At 35.6% G+C, this 15079-nt stretch overlaps 1 protein-coding gene across 2 annotated transcripts; it reads left to right on the top strand.

Moving 5' to 3' along the window:
- The first annotated feature begins 331 nt into the window (after positions 1–331).
- Positions 332–11157, top strand: LOC112568830. Of its 2 annotated transcripts, XM_025246337.1 has the most exons (8): positions 335–1442; positions 1915–2262; positions 2594–2875; positions 3439–3729; positions 7687–8052; positions 8722–9018; positions 9993–10020; positions 10805–11157. In XM_025246337.1, exons 1-8 carry the CDS (start codon positions 1373–1375, stop codon positions 10845–10847), a joined length of 1725 nt encoding a protein of 574 aa, XP_025102122.1. In that variant the 5' UTR covers positions 335–1372; the 3' UTR covers positions 10848–11157. The 2 variants fall into 2 exon arrangements, with proteins under 2 accessions (XP_025102123.1, XP_025102122.1); XM_025246338.1 differs by lacking the exons at positions 9993–10020; positions 10805–11157 and having other exon boundaries at positions 332–1442; positions 7687–8210; positions 8556–8859.
- Positions 11158–15079: the final 3922 nt, after the last annotated feature.

The raw sequence follows: 15079 nt of genomic DNA on the forward strand, positions 1-15079 counted from the left end.
CCAACTGAAATGGTGAGTAGCCTGTAGAAAGGAGGGTATTAACAGTCACTAGCGTCGAAAAGAACGAAAATTGACTTCTATTACGGTAAGACCAAGTGCTCCACTTAGAGCTCACGTTGATGTAGACGATGAAAGCGTCAAAACAGTCTGAAGAGTATCATAGATGCACCATCTAAGGCGAATTATGGAGATGTACTGGTCAAAATAGTTAAAATTTTAAAACCAACCGTTTTGCTGTATCAGTCACGAAAAATCTGTCGAATATCCCTTTATATTGCAGTGAATGCTAAATTATACTAAATACAAAATATATAATACTAAGATAATGACCAGCGTAGTATACACCAAAGTGAGATTGATTTCTTAAATTATTTCTTCAATCGGAAGAATGACACATCACTGATTACTTACTGTGCCTTTACAAGACGTGTGCATGAGCAAAAGCAGATGGTAAAGGGAGGCAAGTGCAGGTCTAGACTGGCTTTGCTATTCACTGATTCTTCTCCCTAAGAAAAGCTGTATATAGAAATACAAAAATAGTTTTATATGATAAATTTAAGAAAATGCCTAAGTCATTTGTGGATAAAAGACCCATAAAATCACAAAGCTTTTAGTTTTCAGATATGCTGGATAAATTGAGAACAGCATTAGTTTAATTTAATTTCAATGGTTTCTGTAATGATTTCAGACCTTATTTCTAATACAAAACTAACAAATCAGACTGGGTTTTATTTATCAGTTACGAAAATTTTTTAAAGACGCAATGATGGGCAAGTAGAGGCTGAAAGAGGCGAAAAAGTTTTCGAAAAAGGAATTTCCCTATAAAACATTTATTAAATATTCTAAGTTAAATATCAGAAACTGTCCAATTTTTACAATACTTTTTCTACATTTTAATAATCTTTTTTTCATCTAGATTACTGGCACTTAAGACTATGCAGGGTAAATTATTTCACAGGAAAGGCTAAAAAAAAAAAAAGATCAATAGATTTGTGATGCATTAGTTTTGAATTTTTATAAAATCGAATAAGAGAAAGGAGAAGACAATAAAACCAAAAAAGGCTATTCTTCCCACCTACCAACTGACACTGTAAGTCACCCAACCAAAAAACAAAAATTAAAAAAAAATAACTTTTTAGTATATCTGAAAGTTTGACAAAAGTGGCATAAAAACAGATCGTCTTATAGTCACCAGGGATTGATGTTTGTCATCTATTAATAGTATCACAGCTTCACAAGGAAACCGCGCGACTGCTCCAGCTCAACATGTATCGCCCTTTTAGTTTCCTTGTTATAGTTTCATAAGTGTGTGGTGATAGTAGAATGTTATTCACTGAGAACTTTCTGTGATGGACTAGACAAGGCACAGAAAATGTGGTCTACTGTAGGCGTTGTGTGTGTCTTGCTCATGCACCAGGCAGTTTTTTTACGAGAAGAAGTGTGTAAGTTCACCTTTTTGGGGGATTTCTCTATTCCAGCTCATTCCAACGGAACTTTTTTGTCAGGGCATGAGAGTTTTGGGGTTTTTTTTTTTGGTTTTTTTTGGTTCTTTGCATTATTTTATTAATACTATAATATTTCTACCAGATTAGTGAGTTCCAAACTGCCAGTACTTCCTCTAAGTAATTTTTAAAAACATTTTTGTTCATTCCAGAGGTTTCCTTTTAGCTGGCATTTTGCTAAGAGTGATAGCAGGATATGATTTTAGAAATCTGATGGTTAATTTTAATTTTGTTAAAAAAATATAATTTTACTGTAAATGATGACAAGATCAAGAGAAGATTTAAGAAAAATGAGTTAATCAAAATAATATCTTTATTAGTGAAAACTGCTCAAAAGCAAAGCATATTACTCTATAAATTTTGTTACTAGTCAACGTTTTAACAAATAATTTGGTTACAATTTTTCTTGCAGGTACTGACTTGAATTTTTACACTCTTACGAATGATGTTTTATCAGTTGATGAAAACGACTTTGTCAACGTGACATTCTGGATTAAGGAGTTGGCATGTAACCAGACGAATACTTTACATAAAGTGACAGTTCATACCCAGATAAACACTGGTGTTCATGAGTATGACGGAAGGGTAACATCCAGTGAGGGCAATTGCTCTGGAAGACTGTCTATTCAGTGCATCAGTCTGACAGGTCCAGCAACGTTGTACAAACCAGTGAATCGATCTCATGTGCAAATCGAATGGGAACTGTCGTCAACACCGTCTGATGATTTGATATCAATACAGAAGAAGCTCAATGTTTTTTGTGAGTATATCATACGGTTCTTATGTACTCCCTGATCGATGCTTCCACTTCCTTTTTCTTTGTTTGTTTGTTTTTTTTTTAATCATTCTCCATTTCGTCTCTCTTTTTATCTATTTCTTCTTCCTTCTTGTGTTATTCATCTTTCATAAATTAAATTTGTATGAAACACACTAAAACTTGTTAGAGTGTGTACTCATGTGAAGAATTTGTCTGCTTCATCGAACTATATTGCCAGTAACACCAGTAATAAAAAATCTGTTTTCATTTGTACGTAAATTCTAATGCTTTTTACAAGCATAAACACTGTTTTCTGTACCTTTTTTTATTACAGATCCACCTGCTGTCAAAAGTCTCACTGTAGACAAAAGTGAGGTCAGTGGTAATTGTCTTATTAATGATCTCCAAGAGGTTAGCATCTCCTGCACCTTTCACCCAGGAAACCCACCTCGCAAATTATTTCTGTTTGATAAAACTGGAAATGAAATAAAAGCTACTAGAGGAGAAGACTATCTCAACCTGTCCCTTACACTCCGGTGTGAACACGACTGGCCCACAGTCCGATGTGAAGGAAGTGGCTCGAAAACTATTAAGTCTGTGTCTTTCCTTGTCAGATGTAAGTAGCCAGTTCTTATTGATACTAGGAGAAGTTTCAGTTGAAATGCGCGAAAATGCACATTAGCATGTTTGTGAGATTGTTGTCACAGATGTATTTATAAGTTTTCAGTAGCTAACCAGTCTGTTCTTTAGTGTAAAACATGGTTGCGGTTATTTGTTCGTAGGTAACTGTGTGTTGTTTTGGGGGAATGATGGAGAGAAGAACAAAGGGCACTCAAGCAGAAGAATGTATGTGTCGTCTGGAGAATTAGTCTTTAGGGAGTAGACTCCAGGCAGATGTTAAAAGTAACTATACTCTAACATTTCAACAGACTATTCTAGTATATAAGTAGCCTTCCATCTATAATTAACGCGTTAGGAATAATTTAGCTTTTGTCTCTCTTGTGCTTAGGGTGACTGCTGTGCAAGTTAATTGATACAATCTATTACCATCCCTACCGTCACATTTTATGTATATCAGGTTTAACCAACAGCACTTTTAGATATTTCAAAAATGCTAAAAGCAAATTATGCATCATATCAAAGATTTGACATTTTCTTTGTTTTGTGTAATTTTTTCAGGTCGTCCTCAGTTTATTGACAGGTATCCAACAGTTGTCTATAGCGGAAGAGACTACCGTTGGACATTTAAAATAAAGGTCCACACTACCGTCGTAGAGAAATGTCTTCTGACATCGTCATCTAGAAACAATTCAAACATCTTAGTGAACTGTACCCTGATTGGTGACCTACCTTACCTGCTTTTGACTCTTGTCATATCTGAAAATAATAGTCTTAAAGGAGAAAATTGGTCATTAGGTCTACGTGTTGGAGGAGGTTTTTCAGAGACACTAAACTTCAGAACACATGCAAGTAAGTATAATATAAGATATACTTTATGTTACTGGACGACTGAAATGAACAGTAAATTTTAATCTAAATAAATCATGCAAACATTTTCTTAAGATAAATATCTATTAACCTACCTTCAAAAGCATCATAGGGCTAGTCACAACTGTTGAAAAGAATAAACTGTTTCATGAAAATCTCAGCCAAGATTATCTTGCGTGTACTTCATGCTTACAAAATCTTTACAGAAACTAGACTGTAACACATCATGTCCATTAAAACTGTTATTTGTCTGATATTAAGAGATGAAATGCTGCTATTTGTAATTTTTACTAAAGAAACCATAAAGATATTGTCTATTCGGAAACATCTAACTTTAAAGATACTTCAAGACCTGTGTGATCGCATTTGTTGCCACACATTTAGAGAATCTTGATTGGAGTAAAAATATGTTTTCCTGCAGTCGCTTGATCGATGTTCAGCCGCTTTTGATGCAAGAATGCAATGGTTGGGCTGTATACAGCACGCAGGTTTTATACAACACACACAAACAAAAATACATACCACTCATTGAGTTCATGTTATTAAAAAGACATATTTCTTGCTTTAAGGCGACAAACACTTCTATCCGTTTATCACTACCTCCTGGGGCACCATCCGTTCGGGGGTGGGCGGGGTTACCCCTTCTCGCCACTCCTAATGTCGACGTTGACTAATTGCTTCGCCAAAAGCAGAGAGGTGTCATCGGGTAACTCGGCGGGTGGGGCATGGGAAAACGGCGTCGGCTAAACATTTTCATTGATACGTCGGATGAGGAGGGATGCGATTCTCTACTCACTATATTCTTGATTGACCCCTTCGTAGGGGAAATCAACAGGGGTACTCTCTCAGCGTCGAGGAATCTGATGGCTAGGGAGCACTGAAGGAAATATATTTCTGAATAATGAAGGTAAGGATTTGCAGAAAGGTTTTTCTTTATGGCAGTGAAAGTACACTGCATAAAAATAATTTCTTTTCGTTTCTCTGATGGTTAATTAAGTCTATAATTTTAATTGATTTGTCATAATTTTAGCTTATTTTTACGTTGATTTCTTTCAGCTTTTCCGTTGTTTTCTTTAGTAGCAGTAGTATAAGCATTATCAGTAGTAGCTTTTCTGTTAACTACACACAAGCTTTCTCAAACATCACCAATTGTTCGACAACGGCATCCCGCATCTTTTGTATTTATGATCATGTGTTGGCATGTGAATTTTAACTCTTGTAGTATGGCTTCAGGTACGCGATGCCTGCACGAAGAACCAATCGTCACCGCAACTCATTTATTATGTGCCCTTTACTGGTTATCTCTTCTTACCGTGATCTTGTATTGCGATGAGGTGACGTAAGGTCACCAACTGTATCTACTATTTTGCAGGAAGAGTGAGTGTGTGTGTGTGATAGAGGACAGAAATTGTTTTAATATGTATATGTATTATTATCTCTGTATATTGCTAGTACAAGCACTATCTGAAATTGACCTTGTGAATAAATAAAGTTGTACTTAATTGAATTGAATATTCCCTTTTTTTAAAAGGGCATTAGCTTATATGTTAGATGTTGATGTAGAAATGTGAAGTGGACTTAGAAGGTTGGGCCTTTGTTTCACTTGTACGTCAAGTGAACATGGTTAACAACAATATCAACACCAAAGCCGAAAAACAAATTAAGATTTTCTCTTAAAACAGTTGGTGATCATATTAATAATTTTAAGAAAGTACCTCTAAAACCCCTTCTGAGGAGTAGGTAATCTATGACAAGTCAAATATGCCCTTTCTTTCATTACCTAAAATGAAAATGTAAAACTCTAAACAAAATGACTAATAGAAACGTCAAACCCGCCAGTTGAAAACTTAGAAAGGATGGAAGAAACATGTGTGAAGCACAAAGTTTTTCACTGAGAAAATATGTTCGTTTACAATGGAAATTAAAATGTTTTAGCTTTGAGTATGTTACACGCGTACTGTGGCTTTAAATGTCTGAAGAATACAAATTTTACGAGCACTTATAATGTAAGACAGTTAAAGTTTTCTTAAGTAGCTTAAAACGTTTCTTCTAGAGATCATTTCTCTAAAACACCCTGCCGGTTTTTATGAGAAAATAGTTAATAAAACAATGAGCTAATGCATGCACTTGTCAACCTCCACCAAACAACTGTGTACAAATAATTTGTGAAATCTTGTTGATAGCATTCTCACATTTAACATCGTCGCCTGGTATGGTCACCTCCTCGTCGAAGACAAGACAAGGCTGGCCAGAGTTATCCACCAGACAAATAAAATTATTGACACACCACAGCTGCCACTTTCTGACTTGCACCTTCATGAAGTCAGAAAGATGGCACATACCACCACCTCAGACCAATCACACCCTTTTCCTTCCAACTTTTAGCTGTTGCACTGAAGCACGCGCTACAAAGTGTCACGTGCGCTAAATAAAAGGCACAAGGACTCGTAGGTACCAATATTACCTGGCGTCCTCCTTAGTTTATGTGTATGTGTGAGAAGGTATAGGTGTGCGTGTGTTAAATGTCTTGTATGGGTATGGATGTCTGCCCGTTATGCTATATATATATATACTCATAGTTGTATTTGTGTAATGACTGTGAGCAAAAAGAAACTTTCTGTCCAAGATTTCCTCGGCAGACAAAAAAGTTTAATTTGACTTGATTAGATAAACAATAAAGACACTATAAAAGCTGAGGAACTACAAAGTCAAACGGATAATTTTCATCTGCTTGAAAGGACATAAATATTCACGAGATTACAGGGAGGAAGAAATCTGTATCTGCTTATATTAAAGGACACACACGCTATTTCGCTTCCATACTGCTCAGCTCAGAGGCATGCAAAGAGAAACTTCTTTTGAGAACCAGCATTCAAAATGTGGAAATATTTCCTGGTGCAGTTTATATGTGCATTAGCCATTTTGCAGAGAACAATTTCTGTCCAGAATTGTAAGTGTAAGATTTTAACTTTTGGTTACGATAATGTCATAGATATACAAATATCTTGCTAGAGTACTTGAGTTTTATCAAAATGTAGGTTTTGATCAACCAAAGACGTTTTTTTTCAAATATATATTAAGAACCTAAACAGGTTGTATGGTAAACCTACTGAAAAACCTCCGTTCTATTAACTTGAATTCACTTGAATCAAGTTACATTTGATACAAATAGTGTTATCTGTTTTATAATGTAAGAGCTTTCTTTTGTGTCTTTGTACATCCAATATTTAGTTGCCGTATCAAACCAAACAGCATTAACGACCCCTTGAATCAGTATTGCTCCGGAACAAACTTCGAACACTACTAGATATAGTTATCAAAGGAATCTAAAAATTTGAGGAAACAAAGAAAATATAAATTATCTACACCACACAGATTGTAAAATTAAAGACACAGCAAACGTGCATGTTTAATAGTAAAGAGCATATAAATAATTCAAAGCAATTTAAAGTAAACTATTTGACGCATTTAACAAAGAGGAATGTTAAAAATATCATTTATTTAAAATTTCTCTAATATTTTGGGACATTGAGCAAATATTTTACTGATGATGGGAGAAAAAAATGTCTTTTATATAATTTTTTTAATCTTATAATTCCAACCGAATATGAATATATTGTTCGTTGCAGAGGAAGATCTGTTTTCCTCTAAATAGTTCAAAGTTTCTAAGAAGATAAAAAGTCATCTAAACCATCATATAAATGAATCAGCATCTTTATATTAAATTGTGGAATTTGATTTAAGTGCTGTATTTTGTCGCACTGTCGTGGTAAAAATGTGACAAGAGAAAATTGTCTAGAATATGAAGGCTAAAGGACAGCATTTTTTGCTTTTTGCTCAATGGAGTATAAGCTTAACAAAGGTTTTTTTTGTTCGCTATCATTACAGATATAAATGTTTATGCCACTCATTGGCCAAAATATGTTTCAAAATCCATAGGTGCACTACTGGATTTTTACAACTTTAAGGGAAACACCCTTTTTGTTGAGGAAAACAACTACGTCAACCTGACGTTCTGGCTGAACACATCAGCCTGTAATCAGTCTGACATGGTCTATAGAATTAAGGTACAAACCTTGACGAACGTGGGTAACGTGGAATACGATGGAAGAATCATTCAGGTGGGCAACAGCTGCACTGAAGTAACAAGAGTATTTGCTGGATGCCTCACTCCGGAAGGTCCAGGAAGATTGTACAAGATAATGAACCAATCACACGTGGAAACTGAGTGGACGTGGACATGGAAAGACATAGACTCAGATGAGTTAGCAACCGCCAGTAAACGGCTAAATCTTCAGCCTGCCCGTAAGTCTGATTTTACCAAATATCTGTGCCTGCACGCCATACACGAACGTGGTTTCAAACAAACATTGATAACTCTTAATAACTACTGTCGATGTAGACAGATTCATCAAGAAAGGTAGAGGTGGGCGTCTTATTTGCAAAGTTTGGAACTTACAGGCAGAGCAAGTAAAAACTAGACGGCCCAAAATTTTTACCGTTTAAAGCAACAGATTTATGTAAAATGTAGAGCTTGTGCCGTACTTCCTGTAGTCTGTAAAGTCTTAAGTGTTTCAGAATCTCTTTTTGTCGACCTTCATTTTTGACAATTTTTTTTCATAAATTATAATTAGTGAAGATGAAAAAGTAATAATTTTAAATTGATATTTTTAGTATCACATACATCGCGTTCAATTTTTTTTTAATTTCTGACCTGGGTCGAGCTATTAAAACAAGACAGTTTTAAAAGCAGAATGATTCATGTAAAACGTCAAGAAGGGTTTCATCCTACTTTAGCTGGGGTCAATAGAATGCATTTAAATATACTGCAACAAATAGACTTAAGCTTACTTTTACTAGTTGCGATTGTCTCTCTATCTGCATTTCTTTCGTGTCTCACAATTTTTCCCGATTTAAAACTATTATCTCAACATCTGTTGAACTCAATGTTTTATATATTCTCCATTGCCTTAGATCCTCCTGAGTTTGTTGACAAATATGTAAAGATCTTCGCTTCTTCAAGAATCGACGAAGTAAGAATTCGTGTCAAGGCTCACACAACAGCAATCAGCGGATGCGATTTGATCCCACTGTCCTCAGAAGACAATATTACAAGAGAAGTGACATGTTTCCTAACTGGTAGCCCGCCTAATCTTGTCCTGAGTTTTCACCTTGAAAAGGAAAGCAACAGTATTCTAGGAATCTGGATGCTAACTCTTCGGAACTCAAAAGGCTCTGCGCATACAACATTACATGTTATCGAAAATTTAGGTAAGTACACGTATACTAAGTTGGATAACTAAAAATCTGGAAGTAGTTTTTTTTTTCAATCCATGAAAAGTGTTATCAATTTTAGTATTTCTGATTATTTATGAGGTGTATACCTCAATAATTTAAAATATTATACAGGCGTCTGCTATTACGTCCGTTGTATCGTGCGCTACTTACCTTTGGCAATTTGTCACATGGCCGACGCATGACATCGGAGGTATTTTATTATCCTAAACTTTTATTGCAAGAAAATATTATGGTGGAATAGCTGATTAGGGAAAATGGACATCAGAAACAAAACTACATTTACAAAGTTTTAATGATAACAATATTAACTACTGTTTGAGACTGTTCAATCAAATTGAAACGTGCGCAACGCCTGGATGTTTAAAGGTGAGTATAAATCTATATTAAAAACTTAACTAATCCGTCAGTTGTGCAAATAGATTATTCATTCACAAGGTTGCCAGCTGTCAGCATCAATCAGAGAGAGAATGAGACACAGTTCTGATTATTCGGACGCTGAAAGTCTGCATTCCTCGTGGTTCTGAAAAAACTTATTTTAGCACGAGAAATGCAAAATTTCAAAGTCCGAATAACCTGAACTGTCACTGTGATTGGTGTTGACAGATGGCAGTGTTGTGAATGGTGTACTGACGTGACGTAGTACACAGTGGAGTTCGTTGATTGCAGGTGCGAATCCTAGGGAATACTTAATTAATTAACGGATGGGTTCTGGAGATTGAAAGTTATAGGTGAGGTTTATATCGCCTATATCTACCGATATCTGCAAACAATTTAAACCATTCAGTTGGTCTTTAAGGAAATTTGCTACAATTTAGCAAAGCACTGAGCTTCTAAAATACTACAGTGGAATACTTTTTATCAGTCTTTTTTTTTTTTTTTGGTGGGGGTGAAGTCTACAATTTTAGTTGATTTGTCATATTTTATATTGCTTTTTTGCTCACTTACAGCCTGGTCCTTAGCAGTGGCTGAAGCACTGTGAGTAGCAGTAGTAGTTGAAAATAGATGTTTTTTCTGTTCTCTACACACAAGATTTTGCCAAACATGCTCAATCGTTTGACAGTATTTGATTTGTTGAAAATGGTATTAACCCCTGTTTTGGATGTTGGTGTAGAGATATGGCTGCATGTACAGAGAAAATGGTAAGCTTTAAGCCTGATGCATTGCGGATGAGCTTAAGTCTTTGACAAGACTTATCGTGGCTGAAATTCCTGTCACATCGTCCTATACACTGTCTATCTGCGAATCATGATGAGTAACATGCAAGCAGTTTGTGAGATATAACAGGAACATTTAAATATCACACTATCTCTCGGTATCACTTCCCTGTAACGGATTTCGAATGGAAACTGGATTTTCTTTAAACCTACTTGTCACATTCTTCAAACTGTCGAAGACAAAGCATATAACAGAAATTCTGTTTAAAAAAATTATAAAAACTTCTTGGCAAAATGTTTCATATGATACTTTTGGACCACATATTTAGGAAAGAAAGAAACATAGAGTAAATAAAATGTTTGTATGAAGTGTGCTTAATAAATGAAATTTTTATGTTTTTGAATTTTTTTTAAATACTAATAGTCTAATGATTTTCAATTTAAAAAACGTATCAATATTCTTCACGACATAATAATTAGGACATTTGAGATAAATTTAACGATTCTGCACATATTGATAGCTTTGTAAGTGTAAGTGAATACACATGATCATTGGATTGCTTTATTAGATAATACAATTATCATTACATACTATATCTCAACAGAAGTCAATGTGCACTTCTAATGGGTGGAATGCAGATGGCTTAATAGACGGAGACCTAGATTTCTCAAACACAAGAACGACCCATGAAGCCATCACAGAAGTATGGGGGAAACAGAAATGCCGCCATCCACTTCACTGCCATGATTACAGGCAAACGACTGACAGAATTGGCGTTCACAAAAGTGCTTCTTCAAGATGAATGTGCGAAGACTTTAATTAAATAGCAATTAATTTACTAGGAGTTTACAACAAAGTTAGTCATAAAAATGATTAATTGTAATCAATATATGAGCTCATGAACCTGAAACTACATCAATGGGTGAATAAATTTTTAAGGAGATTCATATAATAATATTGGCCTTCTGTGTGTTGTTGTTTACACGTTTTTTGTATTGAGACTCTTCATCTCAAGTTCTACAATGTCCACACACAAAGTGTTTGTCAACATAGTCCTGCATAAAATGACAGTTGTCATAATACTTCGTCTTCTAATCACAGAAACTTCGATCATCGAGATAATCGCTTTTGTCTATTAGATATAGAAGTCGTTTGTAAAAAATGGTTGTCCGAAAGCTAATTTTATTAAATATCTACTACGAATCTCAGAAACACGAACAGATTGACATCAATATATAAGCTTTACTTGAAACTAAGACTTTGTCTAATAGGCTGAACCGTAACATTTCACTGACACTCTGTAATTGTCGACATTTTCCAGGCGCAAAAAAAGAGATGAGGCATTTTGTTTTTAAGTACACTTATTGACAGTTCAAGCCCCATATGTTCCACAAAAAAAGCAAAAAAAAAAATAATTAATTTTACGATGCTTTTGTCACTGTCTCATATCTCTTTATTCATGATTTGACATTATACTTTATCAATCAGACCATCGCTAGGGGAAGAGAGGGGCGGCGGAAGGTATGACTGTCCAAGGCCCTGGTCCTGATGGGGGCCCCATACTAAAAATTGCACCGTCGGGATGAGGTATTCCGTAATTATTTTATAGACCTATTACGTATGTTGTAACGGTTTCCAAAAGACCCGCAATTCTATTTGCCCAAGGAACCGCATCCCCCTAGCGCCGGCTCTGTATCAATACAGAGCTTTAGAGAATAAAACGTGCAACTCTGATGTGACTGTCATACAAAAGGCTCTTTTACATCGAGATATTCTCACAATTACTGAGAAACACTAGACCTCGTCGAGCACAATCAGGCTAAAACAGCCGTTCTCAGATGTTGACCAGAAAGTGGGATTTCTTGGAAAATAGACGTATCGCCCAACAGTTCCGCTTGTCTGTTCTAACGACCACAAATTGCTTCCTAATTCGGTTTAAACTTCAGTCACTTGACAGGTGAAAGAGTATCCTTTGTGGACACCGAATAGTGAGTTGCAGAAGCGCATTTCTGATCTGAGATATCTTAGCCATTTGTGGTATTTTGCTTCCCTGTCGCAGGAAACACATATTTAACTATTTTCTAGCAAATCGAACAACATATTGATGGGTCAGTTCAGCAAAGAGTGCATTACCTTAATCCGTCAGTGTTTTACAAGTAAACCCTGTGAGGAGATAAAATAAAGTCGTAGACCATTACTATCACTCACATAAATTATAAATTATATAAATAATAAATTATTATTATTATTAACCTATTAGGCATCTTCTGTGACCTTGCTTTGCTTGTGTAGACTTTTGCTTTCTCTGTATTTAGTATGGATTAGTGTTGTACCCATTACCGCATATATATATATATCTAAAAAATTGTGTTATGACAGTATTTCGCCCGAAACTTCAGTGGCAATTTAATGAAGATATAAATTTAATTATGCGCTTTATAAATGTTGCATGTATTATTAATAATAATTATAGGCTACAGACGTAGAATATATTCAAAATTAGTTCCTTTGCTCGAATCAGACATTCTCTTCTTTTCTTTAATTCCATTTGGGCAAACCGTTCTACACATTCTAATCTCAGGCTTACAAGAGTAAGGCGGAAGGTTAATAATTGGTAGGTTTATAGCTCAGTTTTTGGTAGCCACTCTTTGAAAGGGACGGTAGTACGAGACGGGATAAGATCGAATAAGCACCATTTCTGTTCTAATAAGAGCATACTATTATAATTTTGAGTTACACCTGTTTCACTTTCAGAAAGGAAGTAGTTTAAAAAAGTAGTGTTTGATAAGACCTGCAACTCACATTGCAGGCGACCTTTTGAACTGATGGCCTCTCTTGTGACTAACATTCAAGAAATGACAAAGAGTTTTAGGCACTGTTTATATCACAAGAAGTCTGAGACCTTAATGATGGATCTGAACTATAACGAAGCTGGTTTACTCATTTTTTCAGTTTACTAATGGCATTAAAGAATGTTTACTGCTCTCTGTGCGTTTGAAATATAGATATGTGTCTTTTAGTGGACATCATTGTAACTCATTATACATGCTCAGTTGCTTTGCTAAAATATTAAACTCTTGTTACTAAGTAAATATGATGCTGTGGTAAGTTCAGCTTAGCTTTAAAATTAAGTGTTGAAGTAGAGTATGCATTTAAAACCATCCTGCAGAATCGTTTGAGACATATTCCTACTGAGTGACAAAGTGCACTTCCGCTTCCATCCGTCATCTTCAAGAAAAACGCAAAAAGTAAAATAGTAATAAAAAAATAGGTCCCGCAATCTTCTCAATCAGTGATGTGTAAGAGATCACATTTCTCCAGGTCAGCTTTACTCGCTACCTTACCTTCCCCACCTCTGTAAGGAGTCAGGTACTCATTCCCAACAGCTGCTCCATGCAAGTATCGAACCGGCAAGTTTTTTGCAGATTCTTTCCCGAAAAAGTAAAAAAAACCTGACTCTAATATTTGTTAATGTGTGCCAATGTCCAGTTATCATGGAGTAGTGTCAGCAGTTTTGCTGCGGACTCATTTGACGATGAGGTATCTACAGGTAACCAAAAAAAAATTTGAATCAAACTCACCTGAAGACAAATCTAGAGCCAACTTCGCAGGCTTACACGCACACACATAAGAGTACAAGCACGGAGATGACACACAACTGCAATGGAGGTTGTATATATATATGCTGATTACGCACCAAAAAAAAACCTCTTTGAAGGCAGAAGAGAAATTTTGTTCAATGTGTTCAAAGGGATCTTTATTAATCATTCTTTCCTGTCCTCTTTTTCACCTCATTTATACAAGCAAGCAAGCACGCACGTACACATAGATACACAAACACACACATTAATATGGATGTATCTTACAATATAACAGATATGAACAGCTGAAAGTTGTGGTACAAACGCTTGTCAAAATAAAAATGTATTATGTCTGTGAACATGCGGGTAGATAATCTCTACTTTGATGGTTGAAACTCAAAACAACCCCTCTAATCACACAGAAACGGGTACCTGATTTTGCAGGAAAGGTTAAGGAGATAGAGGAACGTTTTCAAGCTTATGCATCCACATTTTCTAACCTACACTCAGTGAACCCCTTACGATTATTGTCCCTACAGCCTCTGAGTCAGAGGGTTCTTGTTATAAATGAAGTGTCGAACGTTCTCGAATAAAAGCATGTCCTTTAAAGACGTCCTTTGTGATATCTGCGGGAACCACTCATTACTTTACCTAGGTTATGACCCTAATTTAACATCAACGGGAAACTGTAAAGTCGTCCTATTGATCAACAACATATACCTCATTGTTGTCGTTGTTGCTGTTTCCAATAACACCACTCTGAAATACAAAGGATAAAGCTGTCTTTCAGTGACAGTGAAAGACGTGTAAGAAAAATCACATTGTCCCCTTCAAGTACTAACACCCTTCACTGATTACAAGTCTTTATTGTAACTAAATCAAGACTCGTCAACAAATAGACTTATAAAGAAGGAACATATTAGTGAGCATGACTGTAGCCATTATGAGAACGGGTTTCAATTTGTACCCTTTAAGGAAACGAAAACGTCCTAATCTATCCTTCCATTCACCCTCCCAATCCTCACTTCTAGCTGAGAACTGAGATCAAGTACTTTCACTTCCAGTTCTACGTCCTCCTCTTCAGTCCTTAAAACTTCCTTAACATAACGCGCTTGATATTCCGATGCACTGAATTGCACGTGAAATCGTTCGCAAAGTCTTACGCCTTATTTACATTTTATTTTACTTCTGCATTTATTCTAAGAACACTAAAGCAACACAGCTCGTTAAAGAGTCGTGTTATAATCCTAGTAGTAACTTACAGGATTGAAGTGTGCAATTAATCTTATTAAAGCTTT

The sequence above is a fragment of the Pomacea canaliculata genome, linkage group LG7 (assembly GCF_003073045.1).
Source record: "Pomacea canaliculata isolate SZHN2017 linkage group LG7, ASM307304v1, whole genome shotgun sequence".
NCBI classification, from domain to species: Eukaryota; Metazoa; Mollusca; class Gastropoda; order Architaenioglossa; family Ampullariidae; genus Pomacea; species Pomacea canaliculata.